General features: G+C 49.5%; 9 protein-coding genes across 9 annotated transcripts; 6 read left to right on the top strand and 3 right to left on the bottom strand.

The window, feature by feature from the left end:
- Window positions 1-608: 608 nt before the first annotated feature.
- N7503_006110 (ABC transporter) lies at window positions 609-891 on the top strand (the record flags this gene model as incomplete). Its single annotated transcript, XM_057065657.1, has 2 exons — window positions 609-659; window positions 691-891. 2 exons carry the CDS (start codon window positions 609-611, stop codon window positions 889-891), a joined length of 252 nt encoding a protein of 83 aa, XP_056923400.1.
- Window positions 892-2,853: 1,962 nt separating this feature from the next.
- On the top strand, window positions 2,854-3,618 carry yth1 (cleavage polyadenylation factor RNA-binding subunit YTH1; the record flags this gene model as incomplete). The annotated part of the gene is made up of 1 exon (XM_057065658.1): window positions 2,854-3,618. One exon carries the CDS (start codon window positions 2,854-2,856, stop codon window positions 3,616-3,618), a length of 765 nt encoding a protein of 254 aa, XP_056923401.1.
- A 797-nt stretch (window positions 3,619-4,415) lies between these two features.
- Window positions 4,416-5,459, top strand: pst2 (putative NADH-quinone oxidoreductase Pst2). Its single transcript, XM_057065659.1, has 4 exons — window positions 4,416-4,482; window positions 4,548-4,633; window positions 4,695-5,091; window positions 5,156-5,459. The coding sequence occupies exons 1-4, from the start codon at window positions 4,456-4,458 to the stop codon at window positions 5,252-5,254; spliced, it is 609 nt and encodes a 202-aa protein (XP_056923402.1). The 5' UTR covers window positions 4,416-4,455; the 3' UTR covers window positions 5,255-5,459.
- A 522-nt stretch (window positions 5,460-5,981) lies between these two features.
- Window positions 5,982-8,116, top strand: npl4 (nuclear protein localization protein 4; the record flags this gene model as incomplete). The annotated part of the gene is made up of 4 exons (XM_057065660.1): window positions 5,982-6,080; window positions 6,140-6,270; window positions 6,335-7,799; window positions 7,856-8,116. 4 exons carry the CDS (start codon window positions 5,982-5,984, stop codon window positions 8,114-8,116), a joined length of 1,956 nt encoding a protein of 651 aa, XP_056923403.1.
- A 793-nt stretch (window positions 8,117-8,909) lies between these two features.
- N7503_006114 (DUF2417 domain-containing alpha/beta hydrolase) lies at window positions 8,910-10,596 on the bottom strand (the record flags this gene model as incomplete). The annotated part of the gene is made up of 2 exons (XM_057065661.1): window positions 10,403-10,596; window positions 8,910-10,343 (listed from the first exon to the last, which is right to left on the bottom strand). The coding sequence occupies exons 1-2, from the start codon at window positions 10,568-10,570 to the stop codon at window positions 8,910-8,912; spliced, it is 1,602 nt and encodes a 533-aa protein (XP_056923404.1). The 5' UTR covers window positions 10,571-10,596.
- Window positions 10,597-11,421: 825 nt separating this feature from the next.
- ppe1 (putative ribosomal protein/carboxylic ester hydrolase (Ppe1)) lies at window positions 11,422-12,979 on the top strand (the record flags this gene model as incomplete). The annotated part of the gene is made up of 5 exons (XM_057065662.1): window positions 11,422-11,567; window positions 11,722-12,257; window positions 12,310-12,400; window positions 12,469-12,722; window positions 12,777-12,979. 5 exons carry the CDS (start codon window positions 11,422-11,424, stop codon window positions 12,977-12,979), a joined length of 1,230 nt encoding a protein of 409 aa, XP_056923405.1.
- Window positions 12,980-13,520: 541 nt separating this feature from the next.
- N7503_006116 (putative transcription initiation factor TFIID subunit) lies at window positions 13,521-16,793 on the bottom strand. The gene is made up of 5 exons (XM_057065663.1): window positions 16,556-16,793; window positions 15,670-15,808; window positions 15,570-15,613; window positions 14,705-15,519; window positions 13,521-14,652 (listed from the first exon to the last, which is right to left on the bottom strand). The coding sequence occupies exons 1-5, from the start codon at window positions 16,742-16,744 to the stop codon at window positions 13,611-13,613; spliced, it is 2,229 nt and encodes a 742-aa protein (XP_056923406.1). The 5' UTR covers window positions 16,745-16,793; the 3' UTR covers window positions 13,521-13,610.
- Window positions 16,794-17,071: 278 nt separating this feature from the next.
- N7503_006117 (mediator of RNA polymerase II transcription subunit 11) lies at window positions 17,072-17,663 on the top strand (the record flags this gene model as incomplete). The annotated part of the gene is made up of 2 exons (XM_057065664.1): window positions 17,072-17,140; window positions 17,196-17,663. 2 exons carry the CDS (start codon window positions 17,072-17,074, stop codon window positions 17,661-17,663), a joined length of 537 nt encoding a protein of 178 aa, XP_056923407.1.
- A 310-nt stretch (window positions 17,664-17,973) lies between these two features.
- cap2 (F-actin-capping protein subunit beta) lies at window positions 17,974-19,094 on the bottom strand (the record flags this gene model as incomplete). The annotated part of the gene is made up of 5 exons (XM_057065665.1): window positions 17,974-18,047; window positions 18,104-18,151; window positions 18,210-18,479; window positions 18,550-18,929; window positions 19,066-19,094. The coding sequence occupies 5 exons, from the start codon at window positions 19,092-19,094 to the stop codon at window positions 17,974-17,976; spliced, it is 801 nt and encodes a 266-aa protein (XP_056923408.1).
- Window positions 19,095-19,661: the final 567 nt, after the last annotated feature.

The following is a 19,661-nucleotide window of genomic DNA, read 5'->3' on the forward strand; positions in this document are numbered from 1 at the left end:
GAATGCGCCAGCCCCTGCTTCCCCGCGAAATGTTTCATGCAAGTGACATGTCACCTGAAAGGCAACAAATCGACTGCGAACAATTGTAAGCATGCCTATGCTGACACGAAGCGCCCCCCTATCTTTTCTGCTTTAACATCAGCATTCATGATTAGTATCTACTTTGAATGCCTAGGCCTCCAAAATATAAGGCCAGCCCCTCCTTTTCTCCATGTGCGACCGCCCATTTCCTTGTACAATCGAACAGATGCTCCCTTGAGACCTACGGCTTTGGCTATGCAAATTAATCACTATAGAGGGAGTACTTTCTTGTACGTGGCCACACTCAACCCTGTAATCTACACCAACGAATATATGTAGACATACGAGTTCACCAGCCGCAGGTGATACCCCAGCCTAGCCAACTATAATCTTGTACACAATCCAGCAGCTGACGTGCAGGCAAACCAGCTGGAAGTGGCAGCATATGAAGACCCTCAAACAAAAAGTATGCTTAGTATTGGCCACCGGCATGTTAAAATATCATTGGAAGTCCTGCTACCTCTGCATCTTTCTAAACTAGAGATAACAGATTAACAGCAGCAATTGTGTCATTATAACGCCGAACCATGCCCGGGTACGCAGACTTTACGGTTCCTGCAACAGACTGCTTCTTCCTTGTCTAATGGATCTTTCTCCAGGGCTGCTTAGAAGGCTGCTGAAGATCCTCATCGCAGTCCCTCTCTCGATTCTCTCTTCATTCGATACCGAAGTGATATCAAATCGCTTCCATGGTTCAGCCAGGACATGTCTCTGAATGATATGAGACTCTCAGGTGCAATGATTCAGAGTCTAGATTGTTTTATTGATGCAATTTCCGAAGCTGTGCTGATCGCACAAGCGTCATCGTGACGTTCCCCTCTCTCCTGGTCATTCTTTATGCTTTGCAAAGATTTGATCTACGTATCTTGCGACGAGTTCGTTACTTGGATCTTGAGGCCAAGTCGCCCCTTTTTCTCCAGCATCCTTGAGACACTCTATAAAATTGCTACAATCGGAGCATTTGGCTGGCAGGGAACTTTCCGTCAGGGTCGATGAAAAGCGTATCGACGAGTCGCAAAACCGTGTTATCTGATGTACTCCATCCAATGCTGACTTAGTCTTGTTATTAGCCTCTTGGCTATGGGGATCGTTGTGATCCTTGTAACTTTGGCTGTTGAACTACGGAGCACATCTGGTGGCCCTCTTGGCGTTGCACTAAACAACGTCTCTGCAACTAGCGCTAATTTGGCATATGTCATTCAAGCCTGGACGTCCCTTGGAAAAATCAATATGGACATTGGCTCAATTGAAAGGCTTTGAATCAGAAACACCGTCTGAGCACCGCGTGTTCTATTTCTCACGTTGTCTGGCCATCTGCATCAATGATCAAATCTATTGATATCACAATGAGCTATGGGTAGGTTGAATTGACTGCCTCTTGATTGTCCTGTATATTCATTGCTTGGATATATATGTATGCTAATATAGTGATGAGGATCAGTGCAAAGTCCGTGATACATGACATCAACCTCAAATTTCCTCTGGAGCTGAGATAGGCATATGTGGACGTCCAGCCTAGTAATTTCGGCCCCAACTTTGTCCTTGCCCAAATCATAATCGTTTGATAAAATAAAGAAACAGAGAATGGGTACTGTATTCTGCCCACGGGTGTCGAGCGATTATATAGTGGGAAAGACTTCCTCATCTTAGGTCTGCTACGACTGAACGAGATAGCAAAAGGAAGGATATTGATCGACAACATCGACATCAGTCCAGTTCCGAGAGAGATCATTCGACGTCAGGTAGTCGCATTATCACAGGACCCACTGCCCAGGTGGTCTTGTTGGGGCTAATTTGCTTAAATCTCGATCCATTGCAAAATCATACTGACAAGGCCTTTACTTTTGTGCTTTCTGACGTGGGAATGCTGACATGGTTGCTGTTTCAAGGATCAAGCCTGGATTGCCTTACCAAGAAGAAGACAATTTCGTCTGGTCAGCAGCAACTCATCGCGTTTGCGCGAGTCTTGTTGAATCCATCTCCTATGCTGCTGCTTGACAAAATTACTTCCATGGTGTGTAGGCGGAGGCGACAATCATGGATTTGATCCGAGACTTTCCGAGACAGTACTGTCGTCGCAGTGGCCCATGGACTCAACACGATCGTTGATTTTGATCTGGTTTTTTTTTTCTTTCGTGGATCACGGGCCTGATTTCGAATCCGGGAAACTCATTGAGCTTCTTCAGTATCCAGAAAGCTCTTACAAAGCTTTACGGATGAAACAGCTACAGGAAATACATGCGGAAGAGCTTTCACGGAGTATTGGCTAATTCGAGCCGCATTTTGTCAATAATAACAAGTCATCACGTATTTCGCACCTAAAAGCAATCTTGGAATACGGTAGGTATTTAGCAATATCTAGAACCAAATAGTGAAGCACGTTTTCTAATGACACAATTGGTTCTACAAGACCGATCTGTTGGTTTCTTTGTCTATTTGCAGTGCTGATATAGCTGCCACAGCCATCGATTGCACACACTCCAGCTAAGAGATCAGGTAAGTGTCGGAATAGGTAAAATCACTCAATGTATTCCCATAAAGCATAGTGGCGGTTACATGGTTACGTTAGATAAATGGAACCTGCGGGAAATGTGGATCATTACTAAGCGGGAATCAGCGCAACAGCTTGGAGTCTTTTGACATATAGGCTTCTTCCCCACACAAGTCTTCGTGAAGCTGCCACTACTGCCCAAATTGCTATAGCACCTGTTACGAGCACACAACTACTCTCTAACAGCTTATTTTGGCGCTGTTCACTCAGTCAAATTCACCATGACAGCCGACGTGCGCAGCGCCGCCGCAGGCATTCTATCCGCGGAGCCTACGCGTGACCCAAGCTACGATGACTTTTCCTTCACCCCCTTCCTACGAAAAAGCTTTGGATTTGGCCTTGCTAGCGACGTGCCTGTCTGCAAGGCATACGGTGAGGGACATTGCCCGCTGGGCCCAGCCTGCCCAGACCGACATCCGACCCCTTCTCGCGTCACTACGTCCACTACCACCGCCTCCGGCCTGGCCCCGTCTACGACCCACGGGTCTTTGGTGTGCAAACATTTTCTCAAGGGTCTCTGCAAGAAGGGCGTGAAGTGCGAGTATCTGCACGAGTACAATCTTCGTCGTATGCCCGAATGTCAATCCTTCTCACGGTCCGGTTACTGTCCCAACGGTGATGATTGTTTATACCAGCACGTTCGGGAGGAAGCCCGACTTCCGCCTTGTGAACACTATGATCGAGGATTTTGCGAGCTTGGACCTCTTTGCGCCAAGCGCCACGTTCGACGTCGTCTCTGCCTATTCTACCTGGCCGGATTTTGCCCAGAAGGCAAAGCATGTCCAGATGCGCATCCTCGGTGGCCGGAAAATCTGCCTCGTCCTACGATTCGAACGGAAAAAACGGAAGAAGAACTCGAGCATGAGCGAACACTCATTCGGGAAGAGCAGGAGCGTGAGAAAGAAAGAGAGCGCGAATGGCGTAGTGAACGTGGACGTGGCGGTGGATTCATGCGAGGGCGGTATCGCGGACGAGGTAGGGGCTGACGCTGGGGTCAAAAACAAGCCACATTCTGCGGGCTTACAATGTTGCATTTGCATGGTGTGAGGGTCATTTTATTTCAATTTTTTCGTTTTGTTGCCATCTTCGATTGTTTCGTTTCAGTGTTAGCAGTCCTGAAGATCTGGACTGATTTCAAGTGTACTAAAGATACCCCCGGTTATATAATGGCAGATCTTCGGACCAACGTTCTAACTTAATCTGATTGTAGGACCCTGTAGTTTAGCGTGCATGGCCCACTAGAGATGATTGGTCAGTCCCTGTATGTCCGTTCTCAGGTCGTATCGCCCTCCATAGTATTAACTTGGCGTTCTCGAAATTCAAAAAAAAAAAAAAAAAAAATTATCCGCATCATGGAGAGGGGACTCCATGACATCATGGAAAGGTATTTCTAGAAAAGAGAGCGAAACTTCGACCCTCATGGAGTTGATCAGCAGAGAACCACGCAAAGTCTGCAAGTTTGCGGATTCCGCGCTGATTCAACAATGCATAATCAACCTCATCGAGATTGATTATTGTGCCATTTGTCAGAAATCGGTCAGACTCGACAAAAGCCCGTAATGCCGAGTGGGGCTGGATTGACCAATGATCGTCGTCTTTGCTCTGTCATCTATGACTGATCGGGTTGTGAGTAGCTTTGCTTTACTGCTAATTGGTACCTCTTCCGCCATAGTGTATTTTATGGCGCAGAAGGTACCGCTGGGGCTTCCCTTGGACGCGGGGTTGCTCATATAAAGCTTTCCTATCCCCCCCCCCTTCATTTTCATTTTCCATCCATACCTTCTCCCATTAATTCTCAGTGTTCTCAACAAACATACTTCACAATGGCTCCCAAAATCGCTATCGTCTTCGTACGTCCCCCGAATGCTTCAATGGCTTTCTCCGGACCAAACTTACTGACCCCACCTCCGAACAGTACTCCCTCTATGGCCACATCCAGAAGCTGGCCGAGGCTGAGCAGAAGGGTATTGAGGCCGCTGGTGGCAAGGCCGACATCTACCAGTATGCGATAGTCTGACGAGCACAATTTCCCTCTGTTGCCCACTAATCAATCGCTTTCTAGGATCGGTGAGACTCTCTCCGAGGAGATTCTGACCAAGATGCACGCCCCTGCCAAGTCCAGCTACCCCGTTTGCGAGCCCAACGACCTTTTGCAATACGATGCCGTTCTGTTCGGTATCCCTACTCGCTACGGTAACTTCCCTGCTCAGTGGAAGACCTTCTGGGATGCCACTGGTTCCATCTGGGCCACTGGTGGTTACTGGGGCAAGTACGCTGGTCTTTTCATTTCCACCGGTACTCTCGGTGGTGGCCAGGAGTCGACTGCCATCTCCACCATGAGCACCCTGACTCACCACGGTTTCGTCTACGTTCCCCTGGGCTACAAGCACACCTTTGCCCAGCTGGCTAACCTGGAGGAGATCCACGGTGGAAGCCCCTGGGGTGCTGGTACCTTCGCTGTAAGCATTCTTTATACATTGATTTTCTCTTGCCCCAGAACACACGGCTAACGACTTGTTTTAGGGTGCCGACGGTTCCCGCCAGCCCACTGCTCTCGAGCTGTCCATTGCCGAGGCTCAGGGCAAGGCCTTCTACGAGACTGTTGCCAAGGCCCACCAGTGACTGCATGGTAGTGGCGAGTCGAAGCCCGAGACCTCGACCCCTGCTGCGGGGGATGCTGCGAAGAAGACTGCGCAGCCCTCCCAGGGGCAGCAGGGCACCCAGCCTGCAGTGAAAGAAAAGAGCAATGAAGGACCATGTGGATTGCCCAAGAAATGCAATGTCATGTAATTGGAGACTTGGTTCCTTTCTGTATTCCTTTCTTTCTCTGTCGTTTCTGGGGGGCGTTTTAAAGGGCGTTTCATATTATGATAATGACATGGATCTATGACACTTCTTTTTCTGAAGAAATGTCTAGCTTTAGAAGAACATTTGTTCGTCACATTGAACTTCCACGCGGAAATATGAGTAGTTCTTTTGTGTATGCCTATTCAGTCTGTAAAATTTCATTTCATCCAATTCTTGTACTCTTCTAGCTTTCATGTTCTTGAATGTCACAGTAAGTACGTCGTAGGCATTAGAGAATATAGATAACATTGTTCATTTAATTCATTCACAACATAAATGTTGATATTGTAATCGTATTACGAATGTTACTAGCATGTTCTGCCATTTTGTGCGGGGATTATGGTTCTCTGATAACCGTACCGCCTGCGGGCTGTGACGTGACATGCAGGACAAGCTCCAAGAACAGCTAAGCTGGACCTGCTTCCCACAACTTTCTTCAACCTACTACTCTCCTTCAACGCGTCTCCATCCTTTTATTCTTCATTACTCACTTCGATAAGACATGCCTACCCAACCAATCCTTTTACGATTTGAAAGTCGAAACGGCCAGTTTCGAATCACCGCTAGGCCGGACGACCTCTTTCCCACTCTGCAACAAAAGGTGCCATACCCTTTTTCTCTTTGTAGATACGGATACTAACCAGATTGCTGTCAATTCAGATTCTTGAGCATCTTCCGTCAGAAATAGACCCAACATCTATCTCCCTCTCCAATAAGCCGATAGGTACTGGTGGGGAAGAACGACAACTTCAGGCCCTGGACGGCGTTCCGATCGGTCAAGTTGGCCTTAAGTAAGTGGCGATAACTTATTCAAAGGTCTGAATATAGCCCACTTACATATATGACCGTGTCTAGACATGGCGATAAGCTTTTTGTTGGATATCAAGACCGCGCTACATCGCAAAATGGCCCCTCCAACGGACACACGTCAACACCAACTGAACGTCGACTAAATGGCACCTCGGTTCCCCAAGAGCAAACCATCCCGATTCGCGCACAGCCCACCTCATCAAATGTCAATATCAAGAACCCCTGGGACGTTGTCAAGCAGTCACCGCTGGACAACTTACTGGATAAGAAGGATGGCAAGATTAAACGAAGTCAGGACCTCCGGATGTGCAAACATGGTCCTCGGGGAATGTGTGACTACTGCATGCCTATAGAGCCATATGATGCAAATTATCTGGCAGAGAAGAAGATAAAACATCTCTCGTTCCACTCATACCTGCGCAAAATCAACGCCGCTACCAACAAACCCGAAGCTGGAAGTTCATTCATGCCCCCACTCAGCGAGCCCTTTTACCGGGTGCGACACGACTGTCCATCGGGACACGCTGCATGGCCTGAAGGAATTTGCAGCAAGTGCCAGCCCAGCGCGATCAGCTTACAACCCCAGGAATTCCGTATGGTTGACCACGTTGAATTCTCGACCCCCGACTTGATCAACTCGTTGCTGGATTTCTGGCGTGAATCTGGAGCTCAGCGGCTAGGATTTCTTTATGGAACATACGAAGAATATGAGGAAGTGCCACTGGGCGTCAAAGCGGTCGTGCAAGCAATCTATGAGCCACCGCAGGTGGGTGAGGTAGACGGTGTCACTCTTCATGATTGGCATAATGAGAAGGAAGTGGACGAAGTGGCTCGTATGTGTGGCCTGCAGAAAGTCGGTGTTATTTTCACAGATCTCCTTGACGCCGGACAAGGGGACGGTTCTGTGGTGTGTAAGCGACACATTGACTCTTACTATCTCTCCTCCCTGGAGATCGCGTTTGCTTCGCGCCTACAGGCTCAAAACCCCAAAGCAACCAAATGGAGTCGCTCGGGCCGCTTTGGCTCCGACTTCGTGACCTGCGTGCTAACTGGTGATGAGACTGGAGCAATTGCTGTGAGCTCGTACCAGGCCAGTGTTTCAGCAGTGGAGATGGTGCGAGCCAACATTGTCGAACCTTCGGCAGATCCCTCTGTGATGCTAGTCCAGTCGGAGGAAGACGAAGATGTTGGCAGCAAGACACGTTATATCCCAGAAGTCTTTTTCCGTCGCATCAACGAGTATGGTGCAAGTGTACAGGAAAACGCCAAACCCAGTTTTCCTGTTGAGTTCCTTTTAGTGACACTCACCCATGGTTTCCCTACCGAATCCACACCCGTTTTCACGAATAGCCGCTTTCCCATCGCGAACCGCGAAATCATCGGACAGAGCCAGGAGTTGCGACATGTGGCTGAGAAGCTCATGTCCCATGGAGATCCCGACAAAGCGATCCAGGGCATATCGGATTTCCATATCCTGTGCTTCCTCCACGGGCTATCTACATTTAATAAGGTCAGTTTCATATCAGGAAGATTCACGATAAGTACTAAACGCCTCCGGGATAACAGGACGAAGAAAGCCTTCTCTGCCGAGTTGCCACGACCCACTCCCCTGCCGATGGAATGCAGCTGCTGAATACCCCCGGGTGGGCAACCTTGATGACAATTCTTCAAGAGAGTGGTGAGCGGCCCCCCAAGCGCCCCTGGCCCACGGCGGTCGACCTCAAACGGCGGCCCCTCTCGTCCGCCGTTGATTCCCCTCGCTCCATGTCCCCCAAGTCCGACGGTGAACAGCTTGCTAAAAGGTTCAAGGGAACTAGGCTAGAATAACTGATTTTTTCATCTTCGCTATTCGGTCTCTTTACTATACCACCCTTGCTCGATTACGGCTCGTCCCGTCCACCAGGGGACTTCCGGCCACCAAGGCCGAAATTTGCGAAACGAAGCAAGCTTGCAGAAGCCTCCTCATTCCTCCCGGATTCGATCAAGCCCCCGACTGTGCCGATGTGTATGAGAGGGGTAGAAATGTGAGAGACGGGCGGATGGTAGCGTGGTGGTATTTGCAAATCTTTACCATATCGACTGCTCCCTATGATGGAATAATAGATTGATAGCTCTAGGAGTCCATAATACCCGGGGACCTTCACCCTTTTCGGCGAAATGAGTAGCAGACCAATGCCCAAGCTTAGCACGTAGATAGTCCCAAATCTACAGACTTCAACGAGTTTGCAAACACTGCAATGATACAGCGCTGGAGGTGATCTGTTGCTATGATTCCTTAACATGCATACCTCAGGTTACAAAGCCCTTCGCCTTGGTATGATCTAGGTAGGATAGATAGAACCACTGCGACAAGATGGTCCCACCCAGAGTTGACTATGGCATCCCTTAGTCAACGGCCTTCTTTACAAAGCCCGTAGACGCCTGTTGGGATGAGGTTGACCAATACAGTACGGTGTGTGTATACCTCATAATACCACCACATACCCAACTCTTAGGTTAGGATTTCGAAATATCATCAAAAATCGTATTCCACAATCTATTATTACAAGAAATATAAGATCATCGATCATTGCGGCCCAGACAGAAAGAATGCTCAGAACACGTCATTATAAAAATCGTTTCACTCGGCCTGGGATGTCTTGCTTTCCTTCACAATATCCCGCAGTCTCTGTTCCAGAACGTTCCGCCCTTCCGCATCCGCCCATACCTCATGCGGAGCATTATGAACAACATCCCAAGATAGAAGCTTCTTCGTAATATGAGAAAGATCCTCTTGGCGCTCTGCCCACTTTGGATCACCGCGAACCTCTAGCCCTGAGCTCACCACAACCACTGGAGTGGCCCCCATTTGGATATGGCGAGCAGACTGTACCTCGGCTGCTGTCATCGAGACGGCGACAAGACTTTCTTGTAGCTTGGCTTTGATGAACTTGTCAGATTGGTAGGCAGACCGCCCGATTACCCGATCCTCGCGGGTGCGGCCACGCACCAGAGCGCCCGCCAGGCGATCAAGCCCCAGTGGAGACACAACGCCGCGAAGCCACAAGAAGAAGCCCCGACTTGACTTTCCAAGGTCATCTAAGTAGTCTTCATGCAGGGGATCGATTAGGAAAATGCCGTTCACTTCGAGAAGATGGCGACTTGCAAAAAGCCGAGAATATAGACTGCCGACCCCAGCAGAGACGACAACCCATGGGCCAGATTCATCTGCCAAAGCCAAGGCCTCAGAGAAGGCATCTACAGCCATTCCTGCCGAATGCGGCGAAGGAGCATTGTCTGACCAGCCTAGCCCTGGTCGGTCCCAATAGCAATATCGACTTATAACCCCATGACGGTATGCATCGTCAATGAACGGTTGCAATCCGTGTTCAACTGGTCCATAGTCACCCTCAAGCAAGATAGTTGGTTCATCCGCACTTTCCGTGGTGCGATTTCCCACACATGCCAGATGAACTTGGTACGTGTCACCATGGACAGAGTAACGCTGACCAGCAGGCTCAAGCGAGGCATCACGTGAACGGAGAGTCAGCGTAGCAGTGAACAAGACTGCGGCGATGGTCAAGATAGCCAGGACAACCATCTCGACCAGAACAGCCAGCCACTCTCGAAGCGAACGCCGGGTCTCTTCACGGCCGGTAAGTCTCTCTTCTTCTTCCCGTTTGCCCCAGGCCACAGCTCGGTTTTGAATGACTTGATACAGAGAGATGAACGACGCCCAGGCCACGGATGCGATACCCACCCAGCCTTCTTCAAGTCGAATCCGTGGCACGACTAGAATCACAATCATATTCACCAGAAGTAGGACGGTCAAAATGCTTCCCCATATGGTCATTGGCTTGGAAGGCACTGCAAAGAAAAGCAAGCCGAGCACCAAGTATCCCGTTGTGAGAGTAATATACGAGAATGCAAAAAAACCCGAGCCCCGAGCGTGCATCAGTGGCGGACTAACGAAGATGGACACCAACAGAAATGTCCACCATACGAAGCTGATGGCTAAGGCTAGCAGGGATACGGCACGTAAAGCACGGACGCTCCAAATATTATAAGGTGATACCTTATGTCTCACGTTAGATCTGCATACATCATGGCTTCTGATTAAAAAAAATAACTTACAGCTGGATCGTCAGGGCTCAGATAGCCCTGGCCGTTCTCTGGTGGTAACAACCTTGTGCGCTCGGTTGCTTGAGGTGTTGGATCACCCGCATTCTGGTCTTCTTCATGCTCGGGGCCTTGATGAGACTGCCCTGCACGGTTATTTTTATGTCCCCATATTGAAGCCATCTTTAATACCTGTCCGCGGTTTCGGATTTATTATGGATGAAAGATTTGACCCGCCGAAACTCCATAGTTGTAGGGGATCACCCCAACCTTATTATGACGTCATACATTCAACCTGTCCAAGTCTGAACAGGGAAACGGGCATTGGACAAAGGGTGGCTCAAGTCGTCATTCCAGCCTTTACTCTCCTCTGTCATCGCCTTGAATCCGCCGTGCTTCCTACGGTAAGAAAGCTTTCCCTTGAAAATGCTGCGCCATGGCCTTGGAGTGGGAACCTAACTTCAAGTTGCCTGTTCCTGCTACCAAGATTACTTTCCAATCTGCAGTGAGTACAATTTCCCGTGATATGGAATTGTCTCTAGGTGCATTTTGATGGTCCTCCTATCCCGGAGAATCGAGGAAACAACACCAATCAGGACTCGAAAATCAGATGACAAAAGACCGCTTGTTCGGGTGGGGATTCTTTGGAGATAGAAAATATTTGAATAGCATTCTCCCGATGTAGAGCCCTGAAGACCATTGTAAAGGTTTTGATGTATAAAATTCACGTGTAATAGTTATAACTTACGATAATTTATAGGCTATCAGTCTTCAACTGGGCCCGGTTCTTAGTCAGCATGGCCGTGCTCTCATAATGGAATGCATCGTCCGGTCTATATCCTTGTCAATATTCAAGGAAGTAGGAAGTGATACATACCCCACTGAATATTTCGTGCATTACCAACTCGACTTGAACTGCATTGTGTGGCTGAAACGTCCTACCAATAACCGAGTTCGCGTTGACTTCGTCGGGTCGCCCCCCGCACCCCCCGATGAGCGAGCTCCAGAGGTCCTTCGCCAGATCTAAATTGGCCATGTTGCCTCCAGAGGTACCAACGACAGACCCAATTGGTATACCCGAGAGCCGAGATGAGGATAACTCTTCGGCTTCCTCGTTGTCATCCACAGGCACACTGGTCCCGTCCCCAACAAGGCATCTATTCGCTCGAACAAGAAATCCGTTGGTCTACCTTTCAGCTCTGTATTTACTCTGTGTTTACTCTTTTTTTGTCTTTACTTTGTTTTTGCACGGTGCTTGGACAACTTCAATGTGTTGAGGCTTTTGGAGTTTAGAGCAAAACGTCTTGACTGGTCTGGCTAACATTGATCTCCAGACAGTCAACTCAATCACTGGATTGGACGGACTTCTTTGACCAGGAGCTATTCTTACCTCAGGAAGGAGATAAGGTTCATATCATCCATCATGTTTACCTGACTCCGCCGAGTCACTCGGGTCCACTTTTCGTGATGCATCACGGCGCAGGGTCCTCTGGCCTCTCATTCGCGACATGCGCGGGGGAGATCCGGAAAATCCTTCCGAATGCTGGAGTCCTATCCATTGATGCGAGAGGACATGGCCGTACACTGATGACCGCTAATCTCGCAGATCTTGATAATCAAAATCCTTCCATCGCTACAGCTGCCCAGGATGAAGCTGATGGTCAGATTGAGCTGGACTTGAGTCTTCAAACCTTGAGCAAGGACCTCGTTCATGCGATTCGCAAGACCCAAGAGCGAATGAAATGGGAACAACTGCCAGAGATTGTCCTTGTGGGTCACAGTCTTGGCGGTGCTGTCATTACCGATGTCGCAAAGAATGGTGAACTGGGCTCTAAAGTTTTAGCGCATGCGGTGTTGGATGTTGTTGAGGGTGAGTTTTTTGCTTGGAAAGTACGAATTCTCTGGATTTAACGGATATGTAGGCTCTGCTATGGATGCCCTCCAAAGCATGGAAAAATACCTCCTTACACGGCCAACCCGATTTCCCTCACTGGAGTCAGGAATTGAATGGCAGTACGCACCCCGTTCTCTTCAGTCTTCATGTTCGGTCTAGACGAATCACTAAATCATGCGATTTGCAGCACGCGATCCCGGACGATTCGAAACTCCGCCTCAGCTCGGGCTTCCGTCCCTTCTTTGATATATGAAGAAGGCCACCCTGCTGATCCCTCCAGGCCTTGGGTCTGGCGCACCAATCTATCCGCAACCAAACCGTTCTGGGAAAATTGGTTTATTGGCCTGAGCAAGAAGTTTCTCGACGCGCGGGGAGGAAAGCTCTTACTCCTGGCAGGGACAGATAGGCTTGATAAAGAACTCATGATCGGACAGATGCAAGGTAATTGTCTGCGCTTTTACCCTGCAGCGGAGTCCATACTTACTTGCTTGACAGGAAAATACCAACTCCAAGTCTTCCCTGAAGCAGGCCACTTTGTGCAAGAGGATCAACCGGCCAAGACGGCGCAGGTACTGGCGGACTTCTATAAACGAAATGATCGCAGTGCCCTGGTGCTGCCGCCAAAGGTAGCAGATATGCAAGCCGCCGCTGCGATGAAGAAAGGGACCGGCGCTTCCATCAATAGACAATTTAAGTAGATATCAATATGATGGCTAGTCATAATATCGCGGAATGAATAGATGATCAAGGTGGCATTGCATACTCGAGAGGCAATGAGGTCGCCTGGGCTATAGTGTTATCATGTTATTCAAGCTAGCCCTCTGGGGTCCGTTCAATATGAATGATGGAGATGAAGTGTTCTTCAAGATAGGTCTAGCAGGCAGTGTACCAATTGCATCTAGCTGTTTGACTGGCGACTAGCGAGCAGGTAATCATAATACTTGAATTTTTGTAATGGCCTAGGTAGTAGACAGTCACAGAAGCCGGAAGAGGCTGCATATCGCTCTAACTTAGGAAATAACTTGCAAGCCCTAGTTGGGATAAAGACCACATTTGAAGGTCAATCATACAGAAGTTGACAACCGTTAGGTGCCGTGGTAAGATATGCAAGAGCTTTTGAACAATAACAATAGAGAAATCTGCACCGTCGTCAACCATGAACGCCACCGAAATTTCGCAAGAGACAATGAAATATTTGGTCTCGAAAAAGGGAAAGATCAGGCAAATTAAAGAGAATATGCAGTGAAAAACCGGGGGTATTTGTGCCGAATGAAATGGGTATGTGGAACGACGAAACCGCATGGTCGATAAGATCTCGAGATGCGCATTCTAGGGAAGGTAGGCACCTCCAGCAACAACCAGGTTCATGTTGGTGAACTTGACTTTATACACTGCGGTCTTCTTGGTCGGGAAGGCGCTGATCTGATCAGGAGTCACCACGACATCCTTGCCTTTCTTCTTCTTGCTCTGAGCCGCGGTCCCCGCTGGGGCATTGCTGGGATCGATCTTGGCAGTACCAGAGCCTTCACCAGCCACCCGAGTTTGATTTGCATCTTGTGGGCCAGTCACGTCCCAAATCCGGACAGTTCCATCCGCGCCACCCGAAACCAAGACGGTTGACTCGACACTCCAGCTGAGAGACCAGATCCCACCCTTTCCGTGTCCCCGCATGCGCTTCAGCAGTCGACCAGGAGCCAGATCCCACAGGAAGATCGACCCTTGATCATCGGCAGAGGCAAGGATCTTCCCGTCGCGGCTACACTCCATGGCGGTAATGTTTCCAGTATGACCGGTAAACATGCGCACAGCGTTTCCGGTAGTGACGGCCCACATCCGGACCGTGTGATCACAGCTAGCAGTGAAGATGTATGCGGAGTTGGGGTGGAAGCATACGCGATCCACATCCTGCTCGTGGCCGACAAAGATGCGCTGCTGACGGATATGATCCGTAACCCACAGGCGGGCCGTCCGATCAGATCCACCTGAAACGAAATAGTGACCAAATGGTCCCCAGCACAGGTCCCAGACGGGTCGATCATGACCCTTGTAAACAACCATGCATTGCCATGTATCGAGAGACCAAAGTCGAATGGTCTTGTCTGCAGAAGACGAGAGTAAGAAACGGGAATTGGTAGGCACGTAGTCATCAGGATCCACGTTCTCGGCGCGTGTAGCTGCGGGTTGGAAGGCTACCGCATAGACAGGGCCAGAATGGCCAATTAAACGACGGGAGTTGGCAGGGGGCTGATCATCCATTTCAGGGTAAGCTGCTTCGATATTCTTGCCATCAAGAGTCCAGACACGAATATATGATTGTTCAAAGCCAGCAGCCACAAGAATATTATCGTCGGAGAAGTCCAGACAGTTTGCCCTGCGGATCTGTCAGTATATCATATATATCAAGTTGAGGCTAGGGGGCTCACCCATCATAAGTGTTGTGGAAAGTGAACATGCACACGCTAACACCAGGGCCCACGCCCCCAGTGCGGCCTTCAATCTTGTAGCGATCGCGGTTTTCCTTGACTTTCATGACCTCCATGCGCACGTCCCGGGCAGTTGATGGGGGGAAAGGGATATCAGCGCGGGTGGGCGCCTCGTCGTCTTCCTCCTTCTTGATCATCTGGTCGAACTCTTGAACAAGAGTATTACGCCCGGGGATAGGAGCCTCCTTGGCATCCTCGTCAGCGAGTTCCGCACGCACATCTTCTTCCAACGCTGGCTCCATCGGCATCTTTCCGAGGCGAAGTCGTGGCAGAGTACCCGCCATGGCTGGATTGTCACCAGTGTAAGCCGAGCCGGGATGATGACCGGGAATGCCCTCGTCCTCGGCAGGGAATGACTGGCCTGCTCCAATCTGGCCGAGCATCGTAGCAAAACTGAACCTATCATCGGCGGCGCGATCCATGGTCTTGACAGTGCAGAAGCTGCTCAGAATTGCGTTCATTACCGATCCTCCTTCTTTTTCCTTGCTTTCTAGGAACTGCAGAAGATTGGTGTATGCGGGGTTGCTGAGAACAACGCGATACTTGTTGGTGCGATAGAGCTTGGCGACTGAGTTAGCCTGAACATGCTCTGGGAGACTGATGGGTTCAAAGACACGGATGTCATCCGTATGTTCTGGCAAGAACATGTTCTTGTTTGTCTCGAAGAATTGCTTCGCGTCTTGTGGGTAGAATGAGGTGATCATGTTCAGAAAGGAGTAAACAAAGAGTGGCCACAGCACCCGACGGAGTTCCGGCTACATTGCTGTCAGTGGGATCTTAATGAGAGGACTCGAATGTTACTAACCTTGTACAGATCGAGGTTTTCCTCAACCCATGTCTTCAGAAGATCTTAATTGAGCGTGAGAATGCATTCATGTAATGTAGCAGTGCTGGAGACTACTTACCAAATCCCTGCTTAAACTTAGGGCGAGCATCTTCTCCAAGAGGAGGGAGAGGACGGCCATCAATCTCTTGATTGGCCGATTCCATCCGGAGCATGGCTTCTGTACGGCTGTAGCCTTTCTTGGCTAAGTAATCGATGACCTGCATAGAATCATCCAGTCAGCTAAGCAACTCAGACGTGACAAAAACTATGAAACAGACAGTCTCGCTTCCACAGCGATTTTCAGCCAAGAAGGTGGTCAGAGTAGACTGGAATTCGTTCGGCCCCACGGTCAGATTGGCCTGCACCTTCTCGGACAGCGAGGGCTCGGCCTCAACAGCATTCTGATTGCTTGAAGCTACAGCAGAGCCTCCCTTGACCTTGGGCATGTCCGGGTGGCCTTTCTTTCGGATTTTCCGAGGCATGGCTTGGCGAGGAGACGATAAACGAATGATGGATGTGGAGGAATGGGAACGAAGACGAGAAATGGAAGACAATATCAACGGGGGATGAGAGAAACATGAAGAGAGGAACGTGAAGGTCGAAGATCTGAGCGCGTCAAACCACGAAGCCAGACAGTTCCCTAACCGGACAAGAGTGTGGCCATAAGACACACTTCATCTCTTTCGAGCCATATATGCTTCGTTTACAAACGAAGCTTCACTCCGTATAGGAAAGACCACGTTCGTCACTAGCGCAATCTCATAGAAAGCACACTGTCTGAAAGGGGCCTGATTCAATGGGATTGAAGGCCATATCCCAAAACAGATAATGCATATAGACAAAACATATGAAAATAGACATAACGAAATCAATGGGCTTCAATCGTCGCAGGGAAAAGTATCAGAAGTACTCCCACTTTCGGGCAAGGGTAGACTGCTGATTGTAATATACGAGATGTTACTCACAATTTGGTTCAAATTCTGTTGCGACATGGCACCACTCTGCGGGGGAGGTGGGCCTGGAGTCGGCGGAGGATGCACTGGTGGGCCGGACAAAGGTTGCTGGGAGTTCATGGGCATCCCACTGCCATTTGCACCAGGGCCCATACTGCCGCTGCGCGGCACAGGGCTAGGGGCGCCGCCAGGCGCAGACATGGTGGCTAATTAAGGTTGGGTACCAGTGGAAGACGGGTAGAAGAGGAGCTGTGCCTCGGACAGGATATGTATAGCTATAAATTGCGTGAACGGGATGACAAAACACGTGAAGGAGATGAAGAGGTACAACAACGGGGAGTGATTTTGATATCTCAATGGATCGTGACGCCGCATCTGGCACTATTTCACCGCCTTCCCGTGTCCCCCACGTGATGCTTCCGTCAATGGCTTCATTTGACGTGCAATCAACCGTTTACTACAACTTAGACCTTCCTGCAAATAGGCAATTACGCCCAAATTCTCAGCGGAGGTATTCAGCAAAGAATCATGGACTCAACACAGACTCATAACTTTACCTCTGCGGATCGTATCCGACAACTGAATGATATTGACCAGGTATACTCAAGCTTCCCTGAGCTCGAGGTTGGCATACTAACCAGGAGAGTTCAAGGATGTCGCAAAACTGATACACTCTGCTGGGCTTGGAATCCAAGCTCTAACGAATGCGAAGCCGGACTCGTCTTCACCTGCCCACAGCGGCTCTCTCGAATCACACAAGACCCAGTTCAAAGAAGCCACCGCACAGTACTTCGCCCTCCTATCCTCCATTGACGTGCGCCTTCGACGCCAGGTCTACGCTCTGGAAGAAGCAGCAGTGTTGGGACCTGAAACGAGCTCTCGCACAGGCGATGCGAGTGGCACAGGCGCCGGTGGCGCTGGGACTAGCGCTGGATCGGGCGCCGCCGCCAACCCTCTCGACATCAGTTGGCTAAACAGTCGGAAGGACACTGTCGGGAAAGATAAGGAGGCAGAGTTATGGGCATCGGCACGGCAGTTTGTTGAGCAATTGAACGGGCCTCCGGGTTCGCAGCGCGAAGAAAATCCCAGCGGTAATGCAGAGCAGATGCAGGTCGATTAATTCAGTGTGTATCCGTTTTTAAAGTTCGAGAAAAGAGTCGGGCTGGATTTGTGATTTATTTTGATACCCCCAATGACCAAATTATGAAGGCAGGAGAGATGATGCAACAGCATAGCAGCAATATTCGCTCCCGTTGGAAGAGCTCTTACTACATGAATATGGAACCGAGCTTAATTGATATCTGACTGCAGAGCGGGTAGATGATATTGACGAGAATAAAGCTATGCAAAGACAACAAAAATGAAATTGATAAGACGTTTGCCATGGGCTCCCAGAGCCATTCATGGTGTCGAGATTGCAAAGCAAGTTTCTATTTCTGCATAGACTTTATCATCTCCAGTTGTGTTGCGCGGTCCCGATTTGTCTCCGAAAGCGGTGCAAGGCCTAGTAGATGATCACATTAGCACAGGGTTGCAGCAATTATACAGAGGACCACTTACTCCGAAGCTCACCCACGACATCCTTGGCCTTACCAAAGTAAACCTCCTCTAATTGGTAACAGTCAAGTCAGCCAACAAACACCATTATCCTTCAAACAAAACGTACGTAGCAAGTTTCGCATCTTTAACTCCATATCCTCCACTAGTCTTCCTACATTCGCAACATGGCTGGCATCCGAGTCCACGGGTAGATCCACTTCAACCTGGCGAGTCATGTTGCCGCTCAGGTCCATCTCGCCGAGGGCCGCGCTTTCGTTAGACAGGTGGAGGATGACTGTGCTGGTCAATTTATAGTGGGACATGCGAGCCCGATCGGTGGCTTCGAAGACGTGGATACTGTCCCACGCGCCCGAGCTCTGGGAACCAGGCGTTACCCCTGGGATATGATTTCATTAGCTCCTGTCCATTTGGCAAGTGTCTCTACCGCCATCCAAGGAAGAAGATACCTTTTTTCAAGAGGATCACCCCAGCAAATCCATCATCCAGATCCCAAAAGTACACACTTCCGACACCGCCCTCGTAGTAGAGCTCCCGGTAAACATCAAAGGCGTCATTGGCAGCGACTTCCAGCTTGCGCACCCGCTCACTGGGGACAGTGCCATCCTCCAGCGGAGGGTCAAATTCATTGCTCCATGGTGACCGGTAGCTATCTCCGTCGCGGTTGTAGTCACAGAGGAGGTAGTCCCGGTTGGATTGCTTGCATTGGCGGATCTCCAAAGGCTGGTCAACAGAGGAGAGAAGATCTTCGGTGAGATCAGGCACGATCTTTGTGATAGCTTGGAGGTTGGCCTTAGTATCGCGCGGGCTCAGGCGCCGAAGGAGGTCGCTAAAAAGAAGTGGTCAGCTCGGTGCACCTGGGGCGGGGTTGCTGTTGGGGATCGAATTGCGGATCAACTCGGGGTGTCAATTGTAGATTATGAGAGGGTTTGAGGCAGATGAAAGATGATGCACATAGTACTTACAGCGCGCTGTCAAACTGTGCATCAGCCATGGTTGGGAAGGGGATGGCGGGGGGTGTTGGTCTATCGATGATGCTCGCGGATGTTGATGAGAGGAGGTGCGTGCGCCCTGTTGAGTCGGGCGTTGCAGTTAGCGATCTATATCAGGTGGGTCCACTTGAACATTCGACGTTGACGCGAGAAAACGTCTGTAGACTCCGTATGATTAAGATGAAATTATCTTGGAGCTAGGTACTGAGATCCCACTAGACACATTACAGAACCTGTGAAGATTGTCATGTTTTACTGCCGAGCCTATCTGTGCAACTGTTGCTATGCTCAGTATCATTGATATATTTTCCCCAGATCACCACTCGGGCACATGTGCAAATCAGGATGAATCTTGTTATCCAACTATTGTAATAAACCTTGATATGTAATTCCAAGCCAAATTGGTACACGTACCTAAATTATTGTGGATTTGAAACACACTTGGCCTTGTAAAGATATATACGTTAACGTTAAATGTGGCGTACCTGGACCCTTGACGTCTATAGATACACAACCCTTCATTAGTAAGATAGTGTTGGCAATGTTAATGAAAGTTGTATCACCTTTCC

Source organism: Penicillium pulvis, assembly GCF_028828015.1.
Source record: "Penicillium pulvis strain IBT 33274 chromosome Unknown contig_23_segment0_segment0, whole genome shotgun sequence".
NCBI lineage: Eukaryota > Fungi > Ascomycota > Eurotiomycetes > Eurotiales > Aspergillaceae > Penicillium > Penicillium pulvis.

What these genes read in the sequence shown, in the direction of transcription:
- pst2 (XM_057065659.1), top strand. Translation starts at nt 4,456, where the DNA reads ATGGCTCCCAAAATCGCTATCGTCTTC. An exon ending in CCAAAATCGCTATCGTCTTC is followed by an intron (nt 4,483 to 4,547) that starts GTACGTCCCCCG and finishes ACCTCCGAACAG; the next exon opens with TACTCCCTCTATGGCCACAT. An exon ending in GGCAAGGCCGACATCTACCA is followed by an intron (nt 4,634 to 4,694) that starts GTATGCGATAGT and finishes ATCGCTTTCTAG; the next exon opens with GATCGGTGAGACTCTCTCCG.
- N7503_006116 (XM_057065663.1), bottom strand. Translation starts at nt 16,744, where the DNA reads ATGTCTGCGCCTGGCGGCGCCCCTAGCCCTGTGCCGCGCAGCGGCAGT. An exon ending in AAAACCTCGATCTGTACAAG is followed by an intron (nt 15,520 to 15,569) that starts GTTAGTAACATT and finishes ACAGCAATGTAG; the next exon opens with CCGGAACTCCGTCGGGTGCT. An exon ending in TTCCACAACACTTATGATGG is followed by an intron (nt 14,653 to 14,704) that starts GTGAGCCCCCTA and finishes ACAGATCCGCAG; the next exon opens with GGCAAACTGTCTGGACTTCT.